At 32.1% G+C, this 24,254-nt stretch overlaps 2 protein-coding genes and 1 long non-coding RNA gene across 7 annotated transcripts in view; 1 reads left to right on the forward strand and 2 right to left on the reverse strand.

Moving 5' to 3' along the window:
* Positions 1-9,964, reverse strand: part of Ndfip (Nedd4 family interacting protein) — a 46,291-nt gene extending 36,327 nt beyond the window's left edge. The window contains exons 1-6 of one of the 4 annotated variants that reach the window (XM_074181533.1): positions 9,773-9,964; positions 9,489-9,713; positions 8,010-8,124; positions 3,994-4,179; positions 3,192-3,307; positions 174-360 (exon numbers count right to left, since the gene is read on the reverse strand). In XM_074181533.1, the coding sequence (XP_074037634.1) occupies positions 3,204-3,307; positions 3,994-4,179; positions 8,010-8,124; positions 9,489-9,713; positions 9,773-9,814 (672 nt within the window). In that variant the 5' untranslated portion in view covers positions 9,815-9,964 and the 3' untranslated portion in view covers positions 174-360; positions 3,192-3,203. Of the gene's footprint in view, positions 1-173; positions 3,308-3,993; positions 4,180-8,009; positions 8,125-9,488; positions 9,714-9,772 lie in introns of those variants that run through there. The other 3 variants (XM_074181532.1, XM_074181534.1, XM_074181531.1) reach the window with 3 other exon arrangements.
* A 4,900-nt stretch (positions 9,965-14,864) lies between these two features.
* LOC141485301 (uncharacterized) lies at positions 14,865-21,567 on the forward strand. Of its 2 annotated transcripts, XM_074181739.1 has the most exons (3): positions 14,865-15,351; positions 17,261-17,519; positions 18,478-21,567. In XM_074181739.1, the coding sequence occupies exon 3, from the start codon at positions 18,516-18,518 to the stop codon at positions 20,556-20,558; it is 2,043 nt and encodes a 680-aa protein (XP_074037840.1). In that variant the 5' UTR covers positions 14,865-15,351; positions 17,261-17,519; positions 18,478-18,515; the 3' UTR covers positions 20,559-21,567. The 2 variants fall into 2 exon arrangements, with proteins under 2 accessions (XP_074037840.1, XP_074037839.1); XM_074181738.1 differs by lacking the exon at positions 17,261-17,519 and having other exon boundaries at positions 14,867-15,351.
* On the reverse strand, positions 21,563-24,107 carry LOC141485302 (uncharacterized). Its single transcript, XR_012467135.1, has 2 exons — positions 23,997-24,107; positions 21,563-21,810 (listed from the first exon to the last, which is right to left on the reverse strand). It is a non-coding gene; the product is annotated as an uncharacterized lncRNA (long non-coding RNA).
* Between the last annotated feature and the right edge of the window lie 147 nt (positions 24,108-24,254).

Here is a 24,254-nt window from a genome sequence, read left to right on the forward strand (position 1 = left end):
AAACTGCAAACCATTATCAGATCAAGTGTCTCAAATAATGGAAAATGTAAGACACTGTATCTACAAAGCACAGAAAAATCAATTAGAATCAATATAACTTCAGTTTGAATAGTTCCAGTAAGATCCAACAAATTACCAATATTAGTGGGGGGTCCGGAAATAACTCAGTTCACCACCTTTGTCATATTTATTGATCTAATAACTGCCATAATACAAATTTAAAGCTTTTTTTGAATGAATAAAAATTAGGAGATTATAAAATGAACACAAATATATAATGTGGACAGTTAAATGACCAATGCAAAAACAAACGAACATACACAGAAATGTGAAAGGTATTGTTAAATGAGCTTGCACCACCTGTAAAAAATTAAAGATATTTTGTTTATTTCAACTGCATATTATGTGAACCAATCGATTTCTTGTCATTAATTCTGTACCAAGAGTTGCCACATTTCATTTAAATAACTATTCATCAATTTATTCACAAAAATACTACAATACTCTATTACCCTATTCAAATCAAGATTTTTGACATATTAATAATTTTCTACAATATTCAGCACACTTCAAGACTACCAACCATTTTTACAGTTTATGGAGAATAGAAACCTTCTCGTACTAAAATTTTAACTAATTTCAATTTGTAAGAAAAATCACTTATTATGGTGAAGCTATGAAATTTAATAAACTAGGAATAATAATTGTGTGTAGGCTTTCACGGCAGGTGTCTAAATAAATTTTCCAGATGTATTTGCGGTGGTCTGCAGATTTGTATACCTGATGTTTCATCTGCTACTGCGGCAGACATCAAAGACAATGCGGCAACGTTCCAAGTAAGCATCGAAGTTTGCGTATCGCAGCAAGGTTGATCACTTCGACCGTTGCCTTATCTGCCGCAGTAGCAGACGAAACATCAGGTATAAAAACCTGCAGACCACAGCTAATAAACTCAGAAACATCGGAACATTTTGTTAAACTACCTTCAAATAGCGATAGTTGAGTTGAAATTTTACAAGTTCTAGTCTATTCAGAGAAACTTTTTCTGAATTGAAGGGGTTATATTTTTGGAGTGATTAATTTTTTTTCCCAAAAAACTTTTTCTGTTCTGTATGATTTTTTTAAGTCTTCAAAATCGCCGCTGGCTGAATTTTTTACTATACCTTCATTTCATAGTAGATAACCCCAGAAAATAACTAACAAATATCTTGTGTGGAATTGGTTTTTAATCAACTTTCAAATATAAAAATTTGATATAAGTTGCATTACAACAAAATAAAGGAATGAAAAAATCCACTTAAACTGCAGCAACTTCACTTCCCTAGGGTGGGGGGGCTTTATTTAGATTGGATTGTATCGTTGCGCATGTAGAACAGCAAATAAGAAACTCGCGTTTTTTGAGGCTTCAGCATGTGGAAGGCATTAGTCATTTAGTGTCCCTTGTTGGCCTTTTTACCGTCATTGTAAATGACGGCGAATAGTTTGTACTGCTTATCTTTTGGATACAAGTGCGAATACATTTTCTTTCAAGTTGAATCCAATTTCAAAGCCTTCATGATTTTCGTGCAACTGTCGTGGCTGTGATCGAAAAATTTCAGATGCATTAAATAGATAACAGGGAGTTCATAGAGCATTGCTTGCTCCAAAGCTTTGACCGGCTCATTACTTTTCAACAAACCACCCCCTCTAATCTTTTCTTGGAGAGCAGTACTTCTAGCGCTTTCCTAACAGTTTCTACTTTCACAATGTTGAGTGGCAGTGTGAGGAAAGGCTAGATATTCTCATTAATGTGATCTCCAGCATGATGTATGCTCGACTTCAGTTGCCCGCCAAATATTTCGCTTATCATGTACTGGAAGTCTGTTCTTTTGGTTCTTGAATCATTGCCCGTTGCTGAATCAACAGGAGGTTTTTCATCTTCAGTGCAACATTTAACCAACTCCAAAATTTCAACATTGAGTCCTTTCAACAGAATACCTAGAAACTCTTCTGCATATTTGCAACATTTTATGAATCTATATCAGACCCAATAGGGTGTCCATGTTAAAGGTAACTGCTTGGTCTTTCTTGGAATTTTTATCCAGTTTCCTGTCTTTCTTTCTAACGTTGGAAGATAAGTAATCAAACTGCCTCACAAAACGACACATTCAAACTATAACCAGGATGGATTTCCTTTTCTCATTCCACGATATATTTTTGCTCAGGCTGTTCAGCAATTTGTAGTGGATTACAGGGTGGCTCACTTGGGCCACTCTCATGATCAATTTTGTTTCAATATCTAATGAACAGGTTATATTAATGAAAACTTGGATACTCTAGATTTACGAGTTCTTGTTTAATTGTAGAGGAGAACAATAGTAATGAGCCATCCTGTTATATAGAAGAATATTGGTGACTTTGAAAACATATATTGTTGTGAAATACAACTTTGAATTGATAACTTTTTTTTTAATGGTAACTTATACGTATGGTAACATGATGAACAAAGACATAAAATTTTCTAATAAAAAAAAATCATATATATGAAAATTTATGCATTTAAAATTCCACTTTTTTAATCAATAACAAAGTACTTTGACTTCATTCAGTTGGACTATTTTCACTTTTCACAAAAGTGTGTGTCTGAATTTCTATCACTTTCCAAAATTGTTGTATTTGGAAAATATTTTGCATACATGATAGTCCAGTATGAAGGATTAGTTTTTGCCAATAAAAAAAAACTTGGAACTAGTTTATTTGTTGGGACCTTCCAGAGGATATTCTCTACTAAAAAATTTAGCCAGCTGCAACTCACCCTGCATTCTGTACATTTTAAGCAGTATAAGAACTGTCACACAAATATAAACAAAACATTACAGTGGATATCTTTAATGTATACAACACCAAAAGTGTGGCAACATCAACAACTTTCAAGTGCTTATCATAGTTCTTCCTTTTCTTGTCAAGTGGTAACGCTAAGTGTTTTGATGGTCTAATAGTCTGTCAATCTTTATGCAAGTGCCTACAAACTGGACAAAAATATGCTTCCTTAAAAATAAAATGTACATATTATCTTAGAACTACAAACATTACTATACAAATATTTCGAAGAAACCAGGAATGCATACTGAAGTAGTCTCAAGGCAATGGATTCTAATCACATTCAAAATTTTAGACGAGTATATAAAACAAGGTTCTTTTGACGTACTCACAAGTTTTGAAGCTTAGTAAAAAAATAAGAGCCTCTCCTGATGACTTGCAGAGAGCATGTGCCATCCCCTTTTTATACTCAAATATTGGAGTATAGCCCGAATACAAATTATAAGACCTGTGAAATGATGAAAAATTAATCTTATGTTCCATTTCAAGTCTAGTTACGAGGGACACAACTTATATTTTGAGGGTTGGTAAAACCCAATGTTATATTAGATGCCAACTGACGTTTATACTAGGAAGTTTGACAATTTCGACCATAACCTTCTCCAGAATGTTTTGTTATTTGAGTGTGATTTGTGCTGTTTACGGTCTTTTCAAAATTGTGCCTCGGTGAAAAAAATCAACTCTTGATAATTTTGGTACATTAATTAAAATACTTCCAATTTAGGCTACTGTGAATCAAATCAATGCTAGCTGTCACTTATTTTGCCTAACAACCGATCACTTAAGCAATCAAAAATTCATTTAATTTGATCAACTCAATAATCCCGATTTGGCTCCAAATGATTTCTTTTTTGCTCAACTTCAAGAATTACGTGAACAAAGACTCTAGATAAAATGCCGTGATACATTAAAATACCATGCTTTGTAGAAGTTTCAATGCTTTGAAGTGATTCAAACACATGTAAAAGTGTATAAAATATTAAAAAAAACTATTTTGAAAAACAAAAGCCAAATTACTGCTTTTCCATTATAAGGTTCAAAATATAGTGCCCTCGTATTGTAAACTTATCAACTAATACTCCAATATCAAAAAAATATGTTATAGACAGAATCAAATACACTGATATAACTTACCAAAAGTCATTATCAGCCACCATAACCAACTGTTATCTTTTGAAGCTAATTCAGTTGAGTGCTGTACAATGAAAGTCCATTTGGCCAAAGAAAGGCCAAATCCTGACAAGGCCCCGTATCTTGATGCAATTGTGTGACAAAAACACATCAATAAAAGGAATCCTATCCAATTGAAAATGAAAGCAACTGCAAAAATGAACATTCTGACTAATTCATTCAGATAGTTTTGTAAAAAAATATTATAGGAACAATACTGATGATTCCCATTCTTTATATAAAACAGGGAAGAAAACAAAAAGATTCAGTCCTGATCAGTTATTCTCATAAAAGAATAACTCAATTAAAGCTGAACATTTTAGACCATTAAATATACTACCAACTCTTGAAAAAGTGTTAGAAATGTCTGTATATAACCAATTAATTCAGTACTTTAATACCAATAAATTGTTTATAGGCAACCAATCAGGTTTTAGAGCTAGACACTCATGTGAAACGTCTCTACAATTTTTAATAACTGAATGGAAAAATACAATTGATAGAAATCAGTACATTGTTGCGACATTTCTCGACCTTAAAAGGGCATTTGAAACAATTGATCGAAATATTCTACTTGAAAAATTAAAATATTATGGGATATCAGGGATTGTTTTCGATTGGATTCAAAGTTACCTATTCAACAGAAGACAAAAAACTAAATTTGGAAAAGAATTGTCAGATGAACTTATAATTGAGAGTGGCATACCCCAGGGTAGTGTGTTAGGTCCATTGCTTTTTATTATTTACCTAAATGATATTAATCACATATCTGGATCACACTGTATAAATCTTTTTGCAGATGATACATTGGTTTATTGTATACATGAAAATTTGGATCAGGCAATTGTTGAAATGAATAGGTCTTTAAATAGCATTGAAACATATTTATTTATTAATAAACTGAAACTAAATGTCAATAAAACAAAAAGTATGATTTTGACATCATCTTATAAGTATGATCAAATTGTTTGGGCAAATGCTGTTATAAATATTAATGTTAGCATTGAAATTGTGACTGAAATAAAATATTTGGGTTTCATAATTGATAAAAATTTAAAACTAAATAGTCATGCTGATTTTATTTGTAAAAAAATATCTAAGAAACTTTTTTTTCTCTCTCGTATATGTAAAAAAGTGTCTATGTATGCTAGGTTGACTATTTTTAAAAGCCTAATACAACCTCATTTTGATTATTGTACTACATTACTTTTTCTACTTGGTAAAAATAAAATAGCGCAATTGCAAAAGCTTCAAAATCGGGGCATGCGATTAATATTGGGATGTAGCCGTTACTCAGCAATTAAATCGATGTTACAGTGTCTAAACTGGTTTTCAGTTGAAGAACGTATATTATATATGACTATGATCTTTATATTTAAGCTGCATAAAGGATTGCTACCCAATTACTTTCAAAAATTCTTATTGAGAAATAATGAAGTTCATGATTACAATACGAGAAGAAATAACAATTTTTACATTAATAAAACTAACACTAAATTTGGAATGAATAGTATATTTCATAAAGGCTTAAACGAATTTAATAAACTACCACAATTTGTAAAAGAATCTAATTCAATAAACCAATTTAAGTCATCATTAAAGAAGTATATTAGTGACAGCTCATTATGATATTTGTAATTTTTTTTTTTTTTATGTGAACTAACCTAATAACCTAATAATCTATAGATATGTATGTATATTTGGTTTTCCTTGAAAGGTACTTTAAAATGTTAGATATTTTTGAATTTGTAATTTTTCTTTTTTTTTGTATATTAGGCTTGCCTACTTAATAAATAAATACAATACAATAAATTGATGGATGTAGCCGTTACTACGTGGTAGGAGATCATGATGAAAAGAGAAATGAAAATTTCTATGTTTTTTACCACTTTTATTTGTAACTAACGTTACTGCAGTTTCGTCCTATATGGACATTTTCAAACTTAAACAATAAACTAAGAATGATTCATTACATTCGCTAATATATACCATTCAGGTACTTGATTGAGTACCTGAATTTACAGTTCACAATGTGCAAGTGGGAATTTAAAAACCGGAGAGTAAATTAAATCGATTTGGTCATTTGGTCGTTATTATGACCTATCTGTGTAATTGTATCAATTTCCCTAGCTAGATTATCTGCAGGCAAAAGATATTAGCGAATGTAATGAATCATTCTTAGTTTATTGTTTAAGTTTGAAAATGTCCATATAGGACGAAACTGCAGTAACGTTAGTTACAAATAAAAGTAGTAAAAAACATAGAAATTTTCATTTCTCTTTTCTCATAAAAGACTTTTTTTCATTAATCATATCACTATTTTATTTAAAACTAAAAAGGGTCTGTTAAAATACGAATGAAATAGACACCCTTGATATTTTTCTCTTTCAATATATTTCATTTACAATCATTTCACGATCAAAAAAAAATATTTCAGATATTAGGAAGATAAAGATTTTAGAGATACCGGTTTAAAATACTCTCTATGAAACTACCATCTTATAACAATTAGATACAGGAATAAAATACTTTGTCTAATTTACACTTACTTAATGTATTGATATTAATACGACCAAGGTTTCGGTTTTTACACCATTCTCAAGTGTTTTAACACTACTGACCTACATAGGAATATCGGAGTATATATATCCAAGAGTAGGTAATAAGAAATATACTTACATTCATTAATACCAACTACATAAACTTCAAACTGTGATTAATTGCGTTGTCATCTTTATAAATTCAAAAGTGGAGACCTACACAAATCTGTTTGTTCGTTAAGGGTTTTATATTTTGAGTTTTCAATTGATTTATTGATTTCCATGGCTTCTAAAAAATTCATTTTCCTTCCTTTACTACATGTATGTGAGATTTTGAGGTTTTCCTTACTTATTTTGTGGTTTGTTTCTTGTAGATGTTCGTACATAGAAGATTTTTTGTCTACACCGATGTGTTCATGGCGTCTTACTTCGAAATTTCTGCCGGTTTGGCCTGTATATACTGCGGGGCATTCACTAAATTCTATTCTATATATGCCAGATTTCTTCATTCTATCACATCTAGGTTTTGCATTAAATATGATTTTGCCTAAATTATTATTACTTATGAAAGATGTTATTATGTTGATTACCTGAGTAATTAATGGTGCAATATCTGTATGTATTCTGTTCTTTGATGTGTGGGTACAGTTCTCCCATAATAGTTCTATGGGTTTTATCTGCAATAATCTTTTCAATTGAGGACACAGGTACCTGATTATTGACCGCTATTTGTTTGATGACTTTCAATTCATTCTGAAAATTCTCTTCAGGTAAAGGGATTGTGAATGCTCTGTATATCATGGACCCAAAAGCTGCTAATTTATGTGAGGTTGGACTGAAAGAGTCGAAGGGGATCGTACAATCTGTGAATGTATTCTTTCGAACACATCGGTGTTCACTCCATGAACACATCGGTGTAGACAAACAATCTTCTTTGTACTAACATCTACAAGAAACCAACCACAAAATAAGTAAGCAAAACCTCAAAATCTTACATACATGTAGTAAAGGAAGGAAAATGAATATGTTGGAAGCCATGGAAATCAATGAATCAATTCAAAATTCAAAATATAAAACCCTTAAGGAACAAACAGATTTGTGTAGGTCTCCACTTTTGAATTTATAAAGATGACAACGCAATTAATCACAGTTTGAAGTTTATGTAGTTGGTATTAATGAATGTAGGTATATTTCTTATTACCTACTCTCGGATATATATACTCCGATATTTCTATGTAGGTCAGTAGTGCTAGAACACTTAAGAATGGTGTTAAAACCGAAACCTTGGTCGTATTAATATCAATACATTAAGTAAGTGGAAATTAGACAAATTATTTTATTCCTATATCTAATTGAAGATGAATTTCCACAAAATACATAAGTCATCAATATCACAAACCATCTTATATATTGAAAACAAATGATTTTTTTGTAACTCACCAAAAAAGGCTATATAAAACATGAAGTCGGTTCCTAGTAGAGATGTATCCACCTCTTCATTTATATCGGCATCAATTGTTATAATTCTTTGCCCTGGTTGACGAAAGGGTAATGCCTAAAAAAGCCATAAGGCACATTTGTTATGTTTCGAACATAAAATGATGTCAAACATGGATTGCTCACTGAAAAAATATCCTGTAGTGTGAACCCCACCCAAAAGCAAGGAACAAATAGCAGAAAATAGATGTAGGAGTCATGAACAAGTTATTTGAAATAAGCATGGTAAGACTTAGGAAAAGATATATCTTTCAACGTACTAGGAATTGGACGTTAAAAGATAAGACCTCGTTAATCCATAGCTCGCACAAGTTTCGACTAAATCCTACTGCTCTTGTTAGTTTGTGATATTTTGAAACACTACCCAGTGTTGATATGAGATTATCATGTTTTAGAATATTTTTATTTGTTTAGCATATTACCGATTACAGTAGGAACATCAAAAAAGAAAATGTAAATAATGATATCGAGACTATACTATACATCATAGGAAAAAAAACAAATGGAAAAGTACAAGACAAGTTCAACTATTCGGATAACTATTTGACATCAATTTGGGAGTTCTAAATTGTTATCCATTTTATCTGAATGTTCAGTAATTATCCTTCTCTGAACCAGATTCTGAACTGATCTTGGCATTGTTCAGTTGTCAGAAAGGGTAGAAAGTGATATATGAAACTGGGAAAAAATAGAGTCCACTTGGAGTCCACGTAGGTATGTAGGGAGTCAATTTTTTATGCATTTTATCAATAGAAGTTGCACGTAAAAGATGTAGAGCTTTAATTATTAGTTATAACCCAAGTATTTCTGATTAAAGTCCAAATGCACGCCACTGTAGGTGATAAAATGACCCTGAAAGCTTTTGTTTTTGACTCGTTTGGGATACAAAAATAGGGTAGACCCGGTAAAGTATTATAAACCCCTCTATGCCAGCTGTGGCAAATCATAATGAAATCACAAAACTTTGTTTCTAGCACTCTGTTAGCTTTTTTCATTTACAATGAGCATTCATTGATTTTTACTATTTGGAAACATAGTATAAATCACAAAACATCAAGGTACATTCATTTATACAACTAACCAAATGTACATTGATTCTAACAACTGAATTTTATTTTATTAAAGTGTGACAAAACATATACATAAATTACATGTAGGTCAATCCAGTTTAAAATAGTTGCTTCAAATATGTAGGTAAAATCGAGATGTAATAAACAAAAAAAAACAAAGATCCATTAAAACCATAATGAAGATGAAATCGAAAAGGTATCGATAGGTGAAAAAAATTCTAATATTTCATCATACAAATTATTTTGAGATGAACCGTAACTTCTATGACATAAACTCAATGGAGAGGTAATTTTCAGGATAAACCTATATCTGCTATCTGGAGTATTTTATTGTATGAGTAATTGTACTTACTCTCGTACTTGGAGAATTTATTGGAATAGGAATATCCTGTCCCTCTAAATTCTTTTCTCTTTGCACTTCTTCATATGTTGGCAACTTTGTCTCTTTAGTAGCCACCTCATATGGCGGCGGGGCATAATAATCAACCTTTGGGGGCGGAATGTCTTCGGAGGACGAAGTAGTAGCAAGAGATTGGGGACTGGGCAGATTATTGTCAACAGCTATGTCTTGCAAGGTCTGGAATATAGAAAGTTTTATTCGATGATTCCAATGAAGAACGTCAACTATTTATTCACCGTTTCTTCACGATTGCAAATATTGGGCGGAGTAATTGCCATTTTAGATTCTCACACTTTGTATTGCACATTCAATGGAAAGTCAACCTTGCATCCATCTTTAATCGCAAATTATATTTTCTATTGGATGAAAGGTGTATATAATGAATATCAATATTATCAATACATTACATATGTGTCAAATTTATAGAATACTGTCAAAAAACTACTATTGAAACCTTTGAAAGGACGACCAAATTGTCAATTCTCTTTGCTAAAATACTCAACCTGGAACAGTGAGTTGTGACGTCACATAAAGTGCGCTTGCATAAAGAAGCACTGCCCTTCAGTGTAAAGAAGTCGTTTTGAAAGGTTGTGAATAACTACAGAAGCGAAAAAACACAGAATCTGTGGCAGAAAGCGTAGAAGGCCACATATTTTTATTACTTGTTCCTTTCGAATTTCTTAAAACTCGAAATTTCTACTATAATCTCAATATTACGACTTTAAACTCGAAATTACGACTTTAATCTCGAAATTTAGACATTAAACTCGAAATTTCGACTTTTAACCCAAAATTACGAGTGTTCAAAGTTGTTATTTCAAATTTGAAGTCAAAATTTCTAGACTAAAGTCGAAATTTTGAGATTAAAAGTCGTATAATTTCCAAGAAACAAATAATAAAGTTATTGAATAAAACTGGCAGATACTTGATGGAAATATATATTAAAAAACTGAATAATACAATTCATTGTATGATTTTCACTATAAATGATTTTACAAAAACCACGACACGTTCTTTACATATTTCTTGAAAATTAAGGATTTTCTGTATCTTTTCATGTTTCGAAAACTGTTTCATACTTTTGATTATCTATTAGGATTTTTCATTTTCTTCGTGTTTTATTTTCCAAGAGTCAATAAGCATTTATTTTCATTTCATAAAAAATGGTGAAAAATTATATTCTATGAAAAAAATGTGATGCGAGAATTATGTGAGATGATGACAACCCTGAACCCAAGTTTCCGAATATTTTGTGCAATTTCTATTGGCAACACTGAGTCGATTTAACAAATTTAGAATCTCGAAAACTGACAGAGAACAAAAATATCAAGATATCAAATGGGATTTCGTAAAGGACTAGGGACAATGGATTGTATAGGATATTTAATATCATACATACAATTGGCATTTAACCTCAATCAAAGTGTGATAGCAGTTTTTTAAACATAATAGGCGCATACGATAATGTTAATATCTACAAATTATATAATAATCCTATAAAATATAAAATTGAACACGATATCGCTAATATAATATTCAGAATACTTAATAACCGACTCAATTATACTATAGATAAACAGGGAGTCTATCATGGTCCACAATTAACTACAAAAGGGTTACCGCAAGGATCACCCTTGAGTCCATTACTATTCAATTTATACAAAAAATCTCTCTTTGATGTAATACCTAAATACGGAAAATTGTTAGCATACGCGGATGACCTAATAGTATTATGTGAAGGGACAAATATTATTGAAGTAAAAGATAAAATGAACAATATATCAAATAATATTAACAAATGGATGAAAGGACATGATCTTCAATTATCAGTTGAAAATGTGAAACAGTTATTTTCAATTTGTGATATTGATGAGTATTAGAATACTTGAGAATGGTGTAAAAACCAAAACCTTGGTCGTATTAATATCAATACATTAAGTAAGTGGAAATTAGACAAAGTATTTTAATTCTATATCTATATTATTCAATTGAGTTATTTTCAAAAAAGGAAGAAATAGTAGAGATCAAATAAATATTAACCTAGGACAAACTCGAATAAAAACAAAAAATGAGGTGAAATGGGACAAACACATTGAGTACATAATCAATAAAGCAAATAAAGGAATAAACATTATAAAAAGTTTTTGCAAAACGTGGTGGGGAGCAGACCCCACAACAATGATGATGGCTTATAACAGCATAGTTAGGGCACATTTAGAATATGGTAGCATATTTTTCAAACCATGTACGAGAAAAAACCTAATGAGGCTAGATCAAATATATATTCAGGGACTTCGAGTAATTCTGGGGTGTATGAAATCATATCATACCATATTTAATAGAAGCATATAAAAAAATGTTTTAATTTTGAAAATATTGTATATGAAAATGAGGAAATATCGAGTTTTAGTTTCGAATATGACACATACATTCAAGAAATTGAAATAATAGACTCAAAGTTTAAAAAAACTGATACCGGAAATAATAACAACTTTAGATTATTCGTTGAGAAATTTAACGAAGAATACTCATTTGTATTTACAGATGCATCTAAACAGAATAACAAAGTGGGAATAGGTATTAACATTCCTGGGATTGATATTATGCTTTTTCAGCTAGACTGAATGAGCATATAAGTATATGTGACGCGGAAATTATAGCAATACATGAAAGTATTGGGGTATGTATGCAAAAAAACAAAAAAATATATAGTACCCACAGATTCTAAAAGTGCAATAGAAATAATACAAAATGCGGGTAACTCAATAAATTGCGATCACATTACATTAAATATCAAAGGCAGAATAAGACTAGCCTTACAAAATAACATTACTTTAAAAATGACTTGGATACCCAGACATCAACAGATCGAAGGTAATTAGAAAGCAGATACTCTTGCAAAAATTGGTACATCTCTAAATATTCCACAGGATATTAAGGTTGATAAAAAGAATTTCATCCCAAATAAAAAAAAAACAATTAATTCGAAATTTTATGCACAATGGAAAAATGAGATACACCACATTCACATGATGATACCAATCACAGCGAAGCATTGACGTATACCTATGATTGTCTTTCTTTGTTCTATGATAAATTTGACGATCGTAATAAAAAACATGTCAAATGTCATTGCATCCAAATTTGGGATCGATGTGTTTTCAAACCATTCCTCGAAAATATCAGCTTCCATGTTCTTATGATAGTCAACATTGCAGTCCTCAATTTTTTCCATATCCTTTACTTCCTCCGCAAAGCACAATGATTAGTCGCGATCCTTTGTTTGCAGGTTTGTTTGGCGTACACATTCTCGAATCATCAGTCCACCTTTTCGTAACTGTGTCGTTAGTGTCATACCAAGTTTCGTCCAAATAGAAAATTTGCCCTTGTTCTTGTCTATATTTAGTTATTTGTTCTGAGTATTTGTTACGCAATTCTACTATTCTTCTGCTTTCCATAACTGCTTGGCCTGTTTTAATTATTTCAAATTTAAATCCTAGTTTCTTTATCCAATTCTGAAGAGTTTTGTCACAGCAGCTCACGTTATGGCCGGAAGTATTCAATTTATTCCTTATTATTTCAATCTAGGAATCTCATTGATTTTATAACAGTGTATATTGTTTTTTCAATGATTTTATTCGATGAAGATCTAAAGGTTTTGGTAATCCTGTATCACATCGTGTCTTGCGTCCATAAGGTTTGTTTTTGACTATTTCACGTACAGTTGAGAAAGGAATTTCGGTCAAATCTGATGTTGCTTGTATTAGTTTGTTTCCCTCGAAACTAAACTTGAGATGTAGATTCTTATATACATTGTGTTTATACATTGTGTGTATACTCTGTCTTTCAATATTCAAATGCATCCGAATTTTATTCCCTGGTACAGTGGAGTCCCGATAGTCCGAAACGATCGGGACCGGACCCATTTCGGATTAACGAATATTTCGGATTAAGCGAAATCATCCCAGACGAGAGTGAAAGTGAAGCAGACGACGGTGACGATAGCGAGCAGAGGGTATCACACTCGGACGCCGCGGCAGCCTTTGATCTCGTACTGCGCTACGTAGAGCAAGAGTCCGTCTCAACCCCAGCGGATACTTTGTTTCTGAGGCGTTGGCGCAATTTTGCTGCGAAGGAGAGGTCTTCTTCTCTTCGACAGAAAAATGTAACAGACTTTTTTAAACCAATATAGTTTTGAACTACATACGCTCAAATTGTTCTGTTCTGTTAATTACACTTATCTTTGTACATACTGTAATCCTTAGTATGTATATATTGCAATACATTTCTTCTACTTTTCTTTCGGATTAAGCGGACTTTCGGATTACCGAAGTTCGGATTATCGGGACTCCACTGTATCTCTTTTTCGCATTGTTCACCATCACTATTGGAATCACTACACTGGAAAAAGTCTGCGTTGTTATCACACTCGTTAATACTATTAGTACTTGTCCAAAGACGCCACATTCTAAACAAATAACAAAAATTGAAAGTAAATATAAGTGCACCAATGTCGAATTTCAACACTCAAATCACGGTCAGTTCCTGAACTGAACACGACGGCGATAACCAAAGGCCGCATTCCATGATTCCTATTCATCACCGTAACATGACTTTAATTTTAATTCAATTTTATGACTCTTCAGTCAATCACAAAACTCGGCTAGTAAAAATTATCCAATACGAAACGCCAAGGGGACAGTCCACACATAGAAATGCTGCCGGTTCATTCCTATGAGTTGGTTTTTATGACCTTTGAGGGTGCCGACAACTTTAATAGTATACAATATCGGTTACTTCGACTAAACATATAACTACATTTACATCACAGACTGAGATTGCACATAATATAAACATTTCCACATTTACGTTCTCAACTTTAACTAAAAATGTCGAATGTCATGCTACAAACATCAAATAACATTTCACACGCACAGAGCATGATCACGGCGCTCGGTATCATTGGAAGAGCAGAAGAGCATTGTAGTTGTGGTACTCAGTTACAGAATATCGGAACTATCGGCACAGTATTTTGTACTGTGCTATCGGTGTAAGACATCGACATAACCTTAATATATCAGTGGTGTAAGAGTCTTACAGTAAGACACAACCCAAGGAACTGCCGCCAGCGGCGCCAGACATTCTGTCTACGCCAGCGTTGCCAAGGGTACTCGGCTCGTGTAACGCGGTAGATTCAAAAGCAAACCTAAATATTTGTTCATTTTTTTCAATTTTTATTTTACATTATTTTGCTTTATATCTGAGCGGGGTAGATTTACTTGAGGGGAGCGAGAGGTTGAAATTGAGTTCAAGAGGGGTAGAACTACCCCGTACGGGGTAACTGTGGCAACAGTGCCTCGCGCCAAAAGTGAATCCTAACCTAACTAATATGGTCTATTATTGTCGATAAGAAAATGTGGAATGGTAGTTTTAGATAATGCTATTCTCGAAATGAATTTAGTGAAAGTTGAGACATTTGGTGACTGTGAAATGTTAGGAACTGGTTCCATTTCTGACGTCAACTCTACCGATTTAATTGATGATTCAAAAGGCAGTAGTGAACAGATAGAAATAAAAACTAATGAGGAAATCGACATTGTCTATGAAAATCTTAAAACTGAAATTGAGTTTGAGAGTAAAGCAAACATATGCAGCCAATGTTTAAGGAGCGGAAACTGTTTCTGCCGTCCAAATGTCCCAGATTTCTTCAGCCCTGAAAGTGTTAAGATAGAATGCTGCACTCCACAGATCTGTGATATGCAAGGTGAAGATATGACTCGGGATGTGAAGCTACTTCTGCCAGATTCTACTACAGGTAATGTATACATAATCGGTCGGTAGCCAAGCGGTTCGGCGTGGTTGCTTTGTTCACTCACTCGAATTATCTGCCGTGTTGGTCGGTGGTTCAAGCCCTAGTCTGAACGATCGATCTTCACTTGCTATCGTCCAACCCGTGTTAGGAATTACACGTTAAAAGGTAAGACCTCGTTAATCCTTAGCTCGCACAAGTTTCGACTTCTGAGGGTTGTAGTTCGTAGGGGTGCGACAGCTGGTTAACGGAAAAACAGATTTTAAACAGATTTTGTTAAACAGATCCCAATGATCTCTGGATGGGATCTGCGATAGAAGCCTAGCATTTTAAAATTATAGATTTGTTAGTGACGGAATATCAATTATTTGAATGAACCACTTTATATTCATCTAGAAATAGCAGACACAATCGGCCCAAACAAGATTATCGATGAATTTGCCAAATTAAAAAAAAAAGAAAGTTACACTTCATTATCTGCAGTAAATATTCTGTGAACACTATGAACTCCCTAAAACTATTATGGAACATAGTCTCATTATCGATTTTATAATATTCATTTATGTCAGTGTTTCTATTATTTACTTCATTGTAATTCTTCGTTGTTCCATGTTATGGTTATACAAAATAAAGAAGTGTTCATGTATATCTTAATAATTTTACTCACAAGGTCAACTCTAATTATAAAGATTTAAAATGTTTGGAAATGTGGCCTAATTCACACATGAAAGTAAGGAAAATTAAAACAATATTTTTATGTTAAAGTTATCATTTGGTCAGCCTCCCTTTAAAACTGGATGGATCCGCCTATGACTGTAACAAATAATTTTGTTTGCCATAAGGGCTTTGCAAATGAAATACATGCTTTTAATTAAAAAAAGAATTCAGAAAGTCCTCTGAAACTCAAAAAAGTAACGTGTACTTCTGAAAACTAAATAAAAAGGTAATTAAAAAAATGACAATGTATGTACCAATATTTCTTTTCCACATCTGTTTACTTATCCATATTCATAGTATTATCTTGATTGATTCCGAGATCACATCTTTACTTCTAGTCCAATAAACAAAAGTCAATCCCTTAATAAACGTTGATATAAAAACGAAGCAAAACATTTAAATGGTGAAAGTTTAGGATGTCGATTGTTTTTTGGAAATGAAGTTGATGAATTTTCACAGTTACTAAATATCTTATCTGAATACCACAAACAATAGTTTTCTTCAGATGCTAATAGAAAGAAAATCTTTACAAATTTGAAATGAAACACACAGTGCTTGTCAATAACTCATTCCTGAACACCACCAAATCCATAAAGCGGTTGCATATATTGTTTAATCAAAGCTTATCCAGAGCTTCGGGTATTTTCATACACTTCTATCTTCATACCGAAGTCATTTATTGCTACATCTGGGCTTTTACTATTTATAGCTTTTGACTTTTTCAATCGAGGACCGCCTGCCCGGTACTGACGATGCCCAATAGGCTGAAACAGCTATCTACCAGTGGCTCTTGAATTGAAATCAATACGGGAATGATCAAAGAGTCCTTATCTATTCATTTTTTGATTTTCATGGAATTATTTTCCAGCAGCAGCTTGACTGCATTAACCTTTCTAGATTTTATATATATATATATATATATATATATATATATATATATATATATATATATATATATATATATATATATATATGGGTATACAGTTTTGAATTTTCTAATATTAACCCCTTTTAAAAAATAGCTTTTTTGCATTCAAAACTAACAGTTTGTGCACATACATTGTTCTGACATATCTGGTCAAAACTTGTGTGAGCTAAGGACTAACTAGGTCTTATCTTTTGACGTGTGATTCCTAACACATACCATACTTGTGATTACTAAGACATACCATACTTGTACTACTTTTTTTATTCACAGTCAGATTTTGTGGAGAAAGACATGAATTATCCCTCAGTTCCTGTGTCTTCTCGTACTCCTTCCACTGCCAAAATGTCTTTTAACAAACTATCAAAGTCATGATGATTCATTCCAAGACTGAGAGCTACTGTCTTGCAAACCAAAAAAGGCATTTCAAAATCCATTCTTTGGTTAAATATTTTTGAGTACCTTCAGAAAATACATGTCTGGCTGAATGGAGATATAGAAGTTGGTTTTTATTAACAAACTAAACACTGAGGTAGGCCTTCGGTACTTGACAAAATGTTACATGGTATCAATTTTGGTATTGGGATTGTCTGAGCTAACACTTGCCCTTCAATATATTTCTGTGTTTATATATTATATTATTAATCTTTATTAGCAAATAATGCTCTTCATAGTACAGTCAGTCACTTATAAAATACAAAAAAAAAAATTGAGACGTCACATTTTAAAAACAAGAAACTAGAAAACAAGACGAATTATTGATGACTATTACTTGAAATATATTCAGTACATTTTCTTTTGGATGAGTTTAATTAATCACAGCTTTTTATATGACTTGGCAAATTATTAAATACAATCAGAGCAGAACTATACAACGGGTCACAACCTATATGTTCTCTGTTGATATAAAAATTTCCTATTCTATTTCTAGCGGAGTGTGTATGAATACTACTTGTGTAGGTTAACTGATCACTCAGATAATTTGGCAACATATTGTGGTTAATTTTAAATATAATTATTAGCATATTCAGTGTTATCCTTTGTTTAGCAGACATAAGAGACAGTGTTTCCAACATGTATTCCACAGATGTGCGTTTATTACAACTTAATATTTCCCTCATAGATCTGTTTTGAAGCTTCTGTAGGTTTAGATTTTCATTGCTCACAAAATAGAGTAATGTGCTGCAATAGTCAAAGTGGGGTGCTATTATTGATTTATAAATTGTTAATTTTGCATATTCACTTATTTTATTTTTCAATATATATAAAAGATTAATTTTCGTAGCTATTTTCTTATGAATATAATTACAATGCACATCAACGTTCAATTCTTTCAATTTCGATACTTATTACAATTAAATTGAATTTTATTTTTCGTTCCACAGATTCACAATCTATTAAAACCTGTTCAGGCAGTGGAAGTCTGTATTGAGAGAATTCGAATGGTTGTGCTATCCTGTATTCATACTGTAAATGGTATTTTGTTACAGATTCTGAATTACTGTCATCCTTCGAAGCAGAAATAAGAATGAAGAAAAAAGAGGACACGATCTACAAAACATTGTCAACTGTACCATTTCAAAAAATGCCATCAACTGATTCTGGGAAAACTTTAGTTCATAATAAAACACACACCAAATCTAGTCGTAGAAGTAACTTGAAAAATTATGAGGAGAATGATTCAAAAGTTCACAAAACAAGTCACGAAGAAAATATATTTCAGTGTAAATCATGTTCAAAATCTTTCACTTTTAGATATAATTTAAGAGTACATGAAAAGAGTCATACGGGAAAACAACCATTTCAATGTAATCTTTGTGCAGAATCTTTCACTCGAAGTGGTTCTTTGAAAGTTCACGAAAAAATTCATAATGGAAATAGAGAAAATCTCTTTCAGGGTAAAATCTGTAAAAAAACATTTACTTGTAATAGTCATCCAAACAATCATGAAATGAGTGACACTGGAGAAAAACCATTCAAGTGTGAAGTCTGCTCAAAGTCTTTCAGATTTAAATGTAAATTAAACATTCATGGAAGGAGTCATACTGGAGAAAAACCATTTCAATGTGAAATTTGTTCAAAATCTTTCAGTCGAAATGATCATTTGAACAAACACAAAAAAGTTCATTCTGGAGAAAAACCATTTCAATGTGAAATTTGTTCAAAATATTTCAGTCGAAGTGATCATTTAAACGAACACAAAAAAATTCATTCTGGACAAAAACCATTACAATGTGACATCTGTTTGAAATCGTTCAACCTAAGTAAATATTTGAAACTTCACAAAAAAATTCATAATGAAAATGGGAAAAGTCCATTTCATTGTAAAATCTGTAAAAAATCATTTATTCGTAAAGGTCATTTGAACAATCATGAAAGGAGTCACACATTCAAGTGTGAAGTCTGCCCAAAGTCTTTCAGATTTGAATCCGATTTAAACATTCATGGAAGGATTCATACTGGAGAAAAACCATTTAAGTGTAAAATTTGTTCAAAATCTTTCAGTAGCAGTGATCATTTAAGGAAACACAAAAAAATTCATTCTGGAGAAAAACCATTACAATGTGAAATCTGTTTCAAATTGTTCAAACGAAGTGAATATTTGAAAATTCACAAAAAAATTCATAATGAAAATGGAGAAAACCCATTTCAGTGTGAAATCTGTAAAAAATCATTTTATCTTAAAAGTCATTTAGACAGTCATGAAAGGAGTCACACCGGAGAAAAGCCATTCAAGTGTGAAGTCTGCTCAAAATCTTTCAAACATAAAACTCATTTAACCATTCATGGAAGGAGTCATACTGGAGAAAAACCATTTCAATGTAAAATTTGTTCAAAATCTTTCAGTCGAAGTGATCATTTGAATGAACACAAAAATACCCATTCTGTAGAAAAACCGTTTCAATGTGAAACCTGTTTGAAATCATTCAGACATAGTAAATATTTAAAACTTCACGAGAAGCATCACAACAAAGTGAGTAAATTTGAATGTGCAATTTGTTCGAAATCTTTCATTCAAAGTTGTGATTTAAAAGTACACTTGAGGATTCATACTGGAGAGAAACCATTTCAGTGTAAAATCTGCTCAAAATCTTTCTCCCAAAGTAGTGGTTTAACAGTTCACAAAAAAATTCATGATAAAAAGCCATTTCAGTGTGAAATCTGTTCAGAGTCTTTCAGTGGAAGTGATACTTTCGAAGACCACAAAAAGATTCATACTGGAGAAAATCTATTTCAATGTAAAATCTGCTTGAAATCATTCAATCGATGTAAATATTTGAAAAGTCATGAGAAATATCACTCTGAAGTGCGCCCATTTCAGTGTAAAATTTGTTTAAAATCCTTCGTTCGAAGATGTGATTTGAAAATTCACTTGAATGTTCACACTGGAGGAAAACCATTTCAATGCAAAGTCTGTTCAAAATCTTTCACTTGGAGATCGACTTTTAAAATTCATGAAAGGAGGCATTCTAGAGAAAAATCATTTCAGTGTAAAATCTGTACAAAATCTTTCGCTCGTAGTTGTGAATTGAAAACCCATGAAAAAATTCATACCATAGAGAAATTATAAATTTTGTAATAGAATTTAAACAGATAATATTCACGGGAACAGTACACTACGTAATATCTGAAAGAGTATATAAAGTTTTTACATATTTCTGAAAGAGGTTTCACTAAATCCCTTGCAATAACTTTACAACTTTGAATTGAAAGGGTATATTTTTAGGACAGAATAACTTTTTTTTGGAAAGAAAGGTTTTGGCCTTCTTCTCCATCTTGATACAAAAAAAATATGAAAATCTTCCAAAGAAAGGAAGGAAGTAATCAATCACAAAAATTAACTCTATACAAAGATGTATAGATCATGCAAAGAAGTAACTTTCAGTCACAAACTGAAAGAGAAAGCCCTCTCGAAACATCTATTTTCATATTAACATTAAGAAAAGTACTTTTGAAACAAAAGTTTCTATTTGTGAGAGTTAAATTTAATTTTTTTCATTTATTATATCCTGTGAATGATATCTGATTCGATTCTATTATAAATGTTTGGAATATGAACGTAATAGAGAAACGTGTTTTTCGTATAATTCAGCGTTTATATAGAAGTATTTGTTTCAAAGGTATTTTTCTTTCGTGTAATTCATTGTTTATATGAAAATATCTGTTTCAAGAGGGCTTTTTCTTCCAGTTTGTGACTGAAAGTTACTTCTTTGCATGAACTACCCATCTTTGAATAGAGTTAATTTTTGAAATTGATTACTTTCTTTCTTTGGAAAATTCCTACATTTTTTTTGTATCAAGAAGGAGAAGTAGGCAGCCAAAACCTAATTTTGAACTCTAGTCATTCTCATTCAATCATGTATAATTTCCTTCATTCAAAAACTTCTATAATCAAACACTTGCAAAGACGTGAGTCCTGTAATTCGTTGACTCTCGAAAAAATGACAAAAATACTAAATATGACGAAACACATGTACTTTTTTTTAATAACAATGTATAAAATTTGACAACAATGTGGAAACACAGAAGTTAGAGATTGTTCACTTGATTCCTTAAGATGAATAAAACATGAAAAATTATCTCCTTTTTTATTTTACCAAGACTCCTACTCCCAAAAGTCTTTCGATACAAGAAATTCTTACAAATATCTGCCTGCCTTACTTATGTTGAGATGAACTTTGGAAGTATATTGTCGTTCAAGAAGAATTCAAATAAAATGCGTCTTGATGTACTTACGCAACATACTCGGTAAGATTTTGATGTAACTTGCTGGATCTCACAGGATGTTTCTGATATCGACTGCTGGATCCCACATAATGTTTCTATGATAAAATATCTGAATTTCAGGAAAATTGATAAATTCGCCCTAACAACTTCACGTAATGTAAAGTTTTTGATAAAACTTTTAGGAGAGGTTGAAAAAAGAATCCCTTAATGGGCAGGTATTTAAGGTGTTAGATTCCATGAATATATCCCCACAAAAAATCTCATTTTTGAAAATATAAATTCACATGGAATACGATTGGATGGCCTTATGCAACAACATTTTTCGATAACTTTCAGAAGATATTTCTGAATGTCCCTGAAAAATTCAGTTATTCAATTTAAGGCTGCTAGAACGAATTTCATTCACAGATGTTTTTAAAGTAGAAAGATATTGTGGAATAAAGCAGCCTACATCGTTTTCGAGATTATTTTCCCAAAAGCTTCTGAAAATTGTTACAAAAACTGTAAGGTAGATGAATTTATTAATATCAGAGAGTATACTTATGTACTCTTTGATTAATATTTCGAAATTATGATTTTTTGTTAGAAGATGTTATGGGATCCAGTAACCTATAAAACATTCAGTAAAACGATTATTTTTCCAACAAACTCTGAAAATATCATCAAAATGTATGTTGTGTAAGCTGCTAAAACACTTTTCGAAATAATTTATTGATTTTTCCAGAATGGGATTTTTTGTGGGTAGACATCATGGGAGCTAGGTCGCATTTTATTTGAATTTATCCATTCAATGAAATGAATGTTTTAAAATGGATAGATATTGCGAGGATCAGCAGCCTATGTTACTATCTTTTCAAGGTTTATTTTCAGAACAATTCTGAAAATTGTGATTTTTTTACACACCTTCATTATTTTTATCAAAAATATAACAAGATACCCTTAGGCCATCGCTGACTTGTAACTCAATTGACAAATTTATGTACACACTCTCTCATCTTGAGTTACGCAGATAGGATATAGAGCAACTTCTATACGTGGATTTTCCCCAAGTAAGTAATATGTTACCGTCACGCTGTTCACCTCCAGTGAGATAGAAGAACTCCTCAATATTGTCTTCTATCTTCATTCGAGCATAGTATTTAGTTAAACTAGCTCTTCATCTTGGCGTCTATCAGACACGCACATCCCTTTTTGGCTACTACAAACCAGCATAGCTATTTTTGCAATTGCATTTATAGAATATTGGTTTGGTAAAGTACTCTGAGACTTTTCTCGTTAGATACTTGAGATACATATTATAAATTTAATCCACTAGATTATCAACGCTATAGTCTGCAGGTCAAATATAAGGATTCATTAGCAAGGGATTATCAAGGCCACCTTCTCAGACTGCTCCTGGAAAAGGGTTGCTTTCATAAAATATTAGTCTTGGAATTGGGTCCGTATTTCTATCGCTTAGCGCCATGTCTACTATACAAAGGTTAGAAAATCCCACTTCTTCAGACTGGGAGATAAATGATCCTTCCTCTGTTTCGAAGTCTCTTCCAAACTTAGGTAAGTATGTATACGACATCTCCTACTTCCACTTTGCTATGGCATTTGCAACCATGCTAATTTGATCAGACATTACTGTTACACCTTTTATTGCGTTCATGCAATTGAGCATAGTCTACCTCATTATCAAGCACTGAGGGTACTCCTACAAGTTTTACTTTGCACTCAGCTATTGCCAATGATACTCTATACATTTCATAAATATTATCTTGTTGAAACTGTTTAGTATACGAAATGATTGTATCGTTCCACAGCCCGTTGAAAATGTGTGTTGAGTAAGGACGGTAGGAGGCGAATTATTCAAATAATTTTTTTCTTCATTTCAGCATCTCATATACCTACCTAACTATCAGTTCAGTGATCATTTCTTCAACGTCTTTTGAAAATTTCATCCATAACTTATGTTGCGTAAGGCTGTTAGAATGCATTTTATAAGAATTTATTGATGTTTTAAAATTTTTTTTTTGTGGGTTGACATCTTATATAACCTGTCAGATTAGGCAATATTGTTTCAACCTTTTATCGAAAAGTTATGTTGCGTGAGGCTGTTAGGAGGCGTCTTATTCACATAAGAGTTTTCGTTGAAATTCATTTGTCTATTGTGGAAAGATGCTTTATTGAAAATTTCATTGAATACTCATATTGCGTCAAATGTCAACAATAATAAACAATGAAGGCTCATCCGAAAGACAAAGGATGCACCTTTAATAACGTCACAAGATCTTACGAGTGTGGTGAAAAATCTGAATAATTGGTCCATCAATTCGATGTATTTAGATAATTCAGTCATTCCACTTTACAATGACGATGGAACAATTTATCGACCGAGCGGTCTAAGTTTCATAGTTTCGAAAATACCCGCTAGGGGTCGCACAGTCAAGCGAAACATGTTTCGGAGAAAAAAGAAAATGCAACAGTTGACAGTTAACTCTGTTGGTTGTTGTGTGTGTGAATGTCTTGTGGTCTCTTCGGTTAGCTTCGTTTC

The sequence above is a fragment of the Leptinotarsa decemlineata genome, unplaced genomic scaffold, assembly GCF_025532065.1.
Source record: "Leptinotarsa decemlineata unplaced genomic scaffold, Ldec_3_MD MMD2_tig00026314_RagTag_RagTag, whole genome shotgun sequence".
NCBI classification, from domain to species: Eukaryota; Metazoa; Arthropoda; class Insecta; order Coleoptera; family Chrysomelidae; genus Leptinotarsa; species Leptinotarsa decemlineata.

Bases quoted from the DNA above. Each gene is read 5' to 3' on its own strand.
- LOC141485301 (XM_074181738.1), top strand. From the start codon at position 14,958: ATGGTAGTTTTAGATAATGCTATTCTCGAAATGAATTTAGTGAAAGTT. The intron at 15,352-18,477 runs GTAATGTATACA...ATTTTGTTACAG, and splicing joins TCTGCCAGATTCTACTACAG to ATTCTGAATTACTGTCATCC.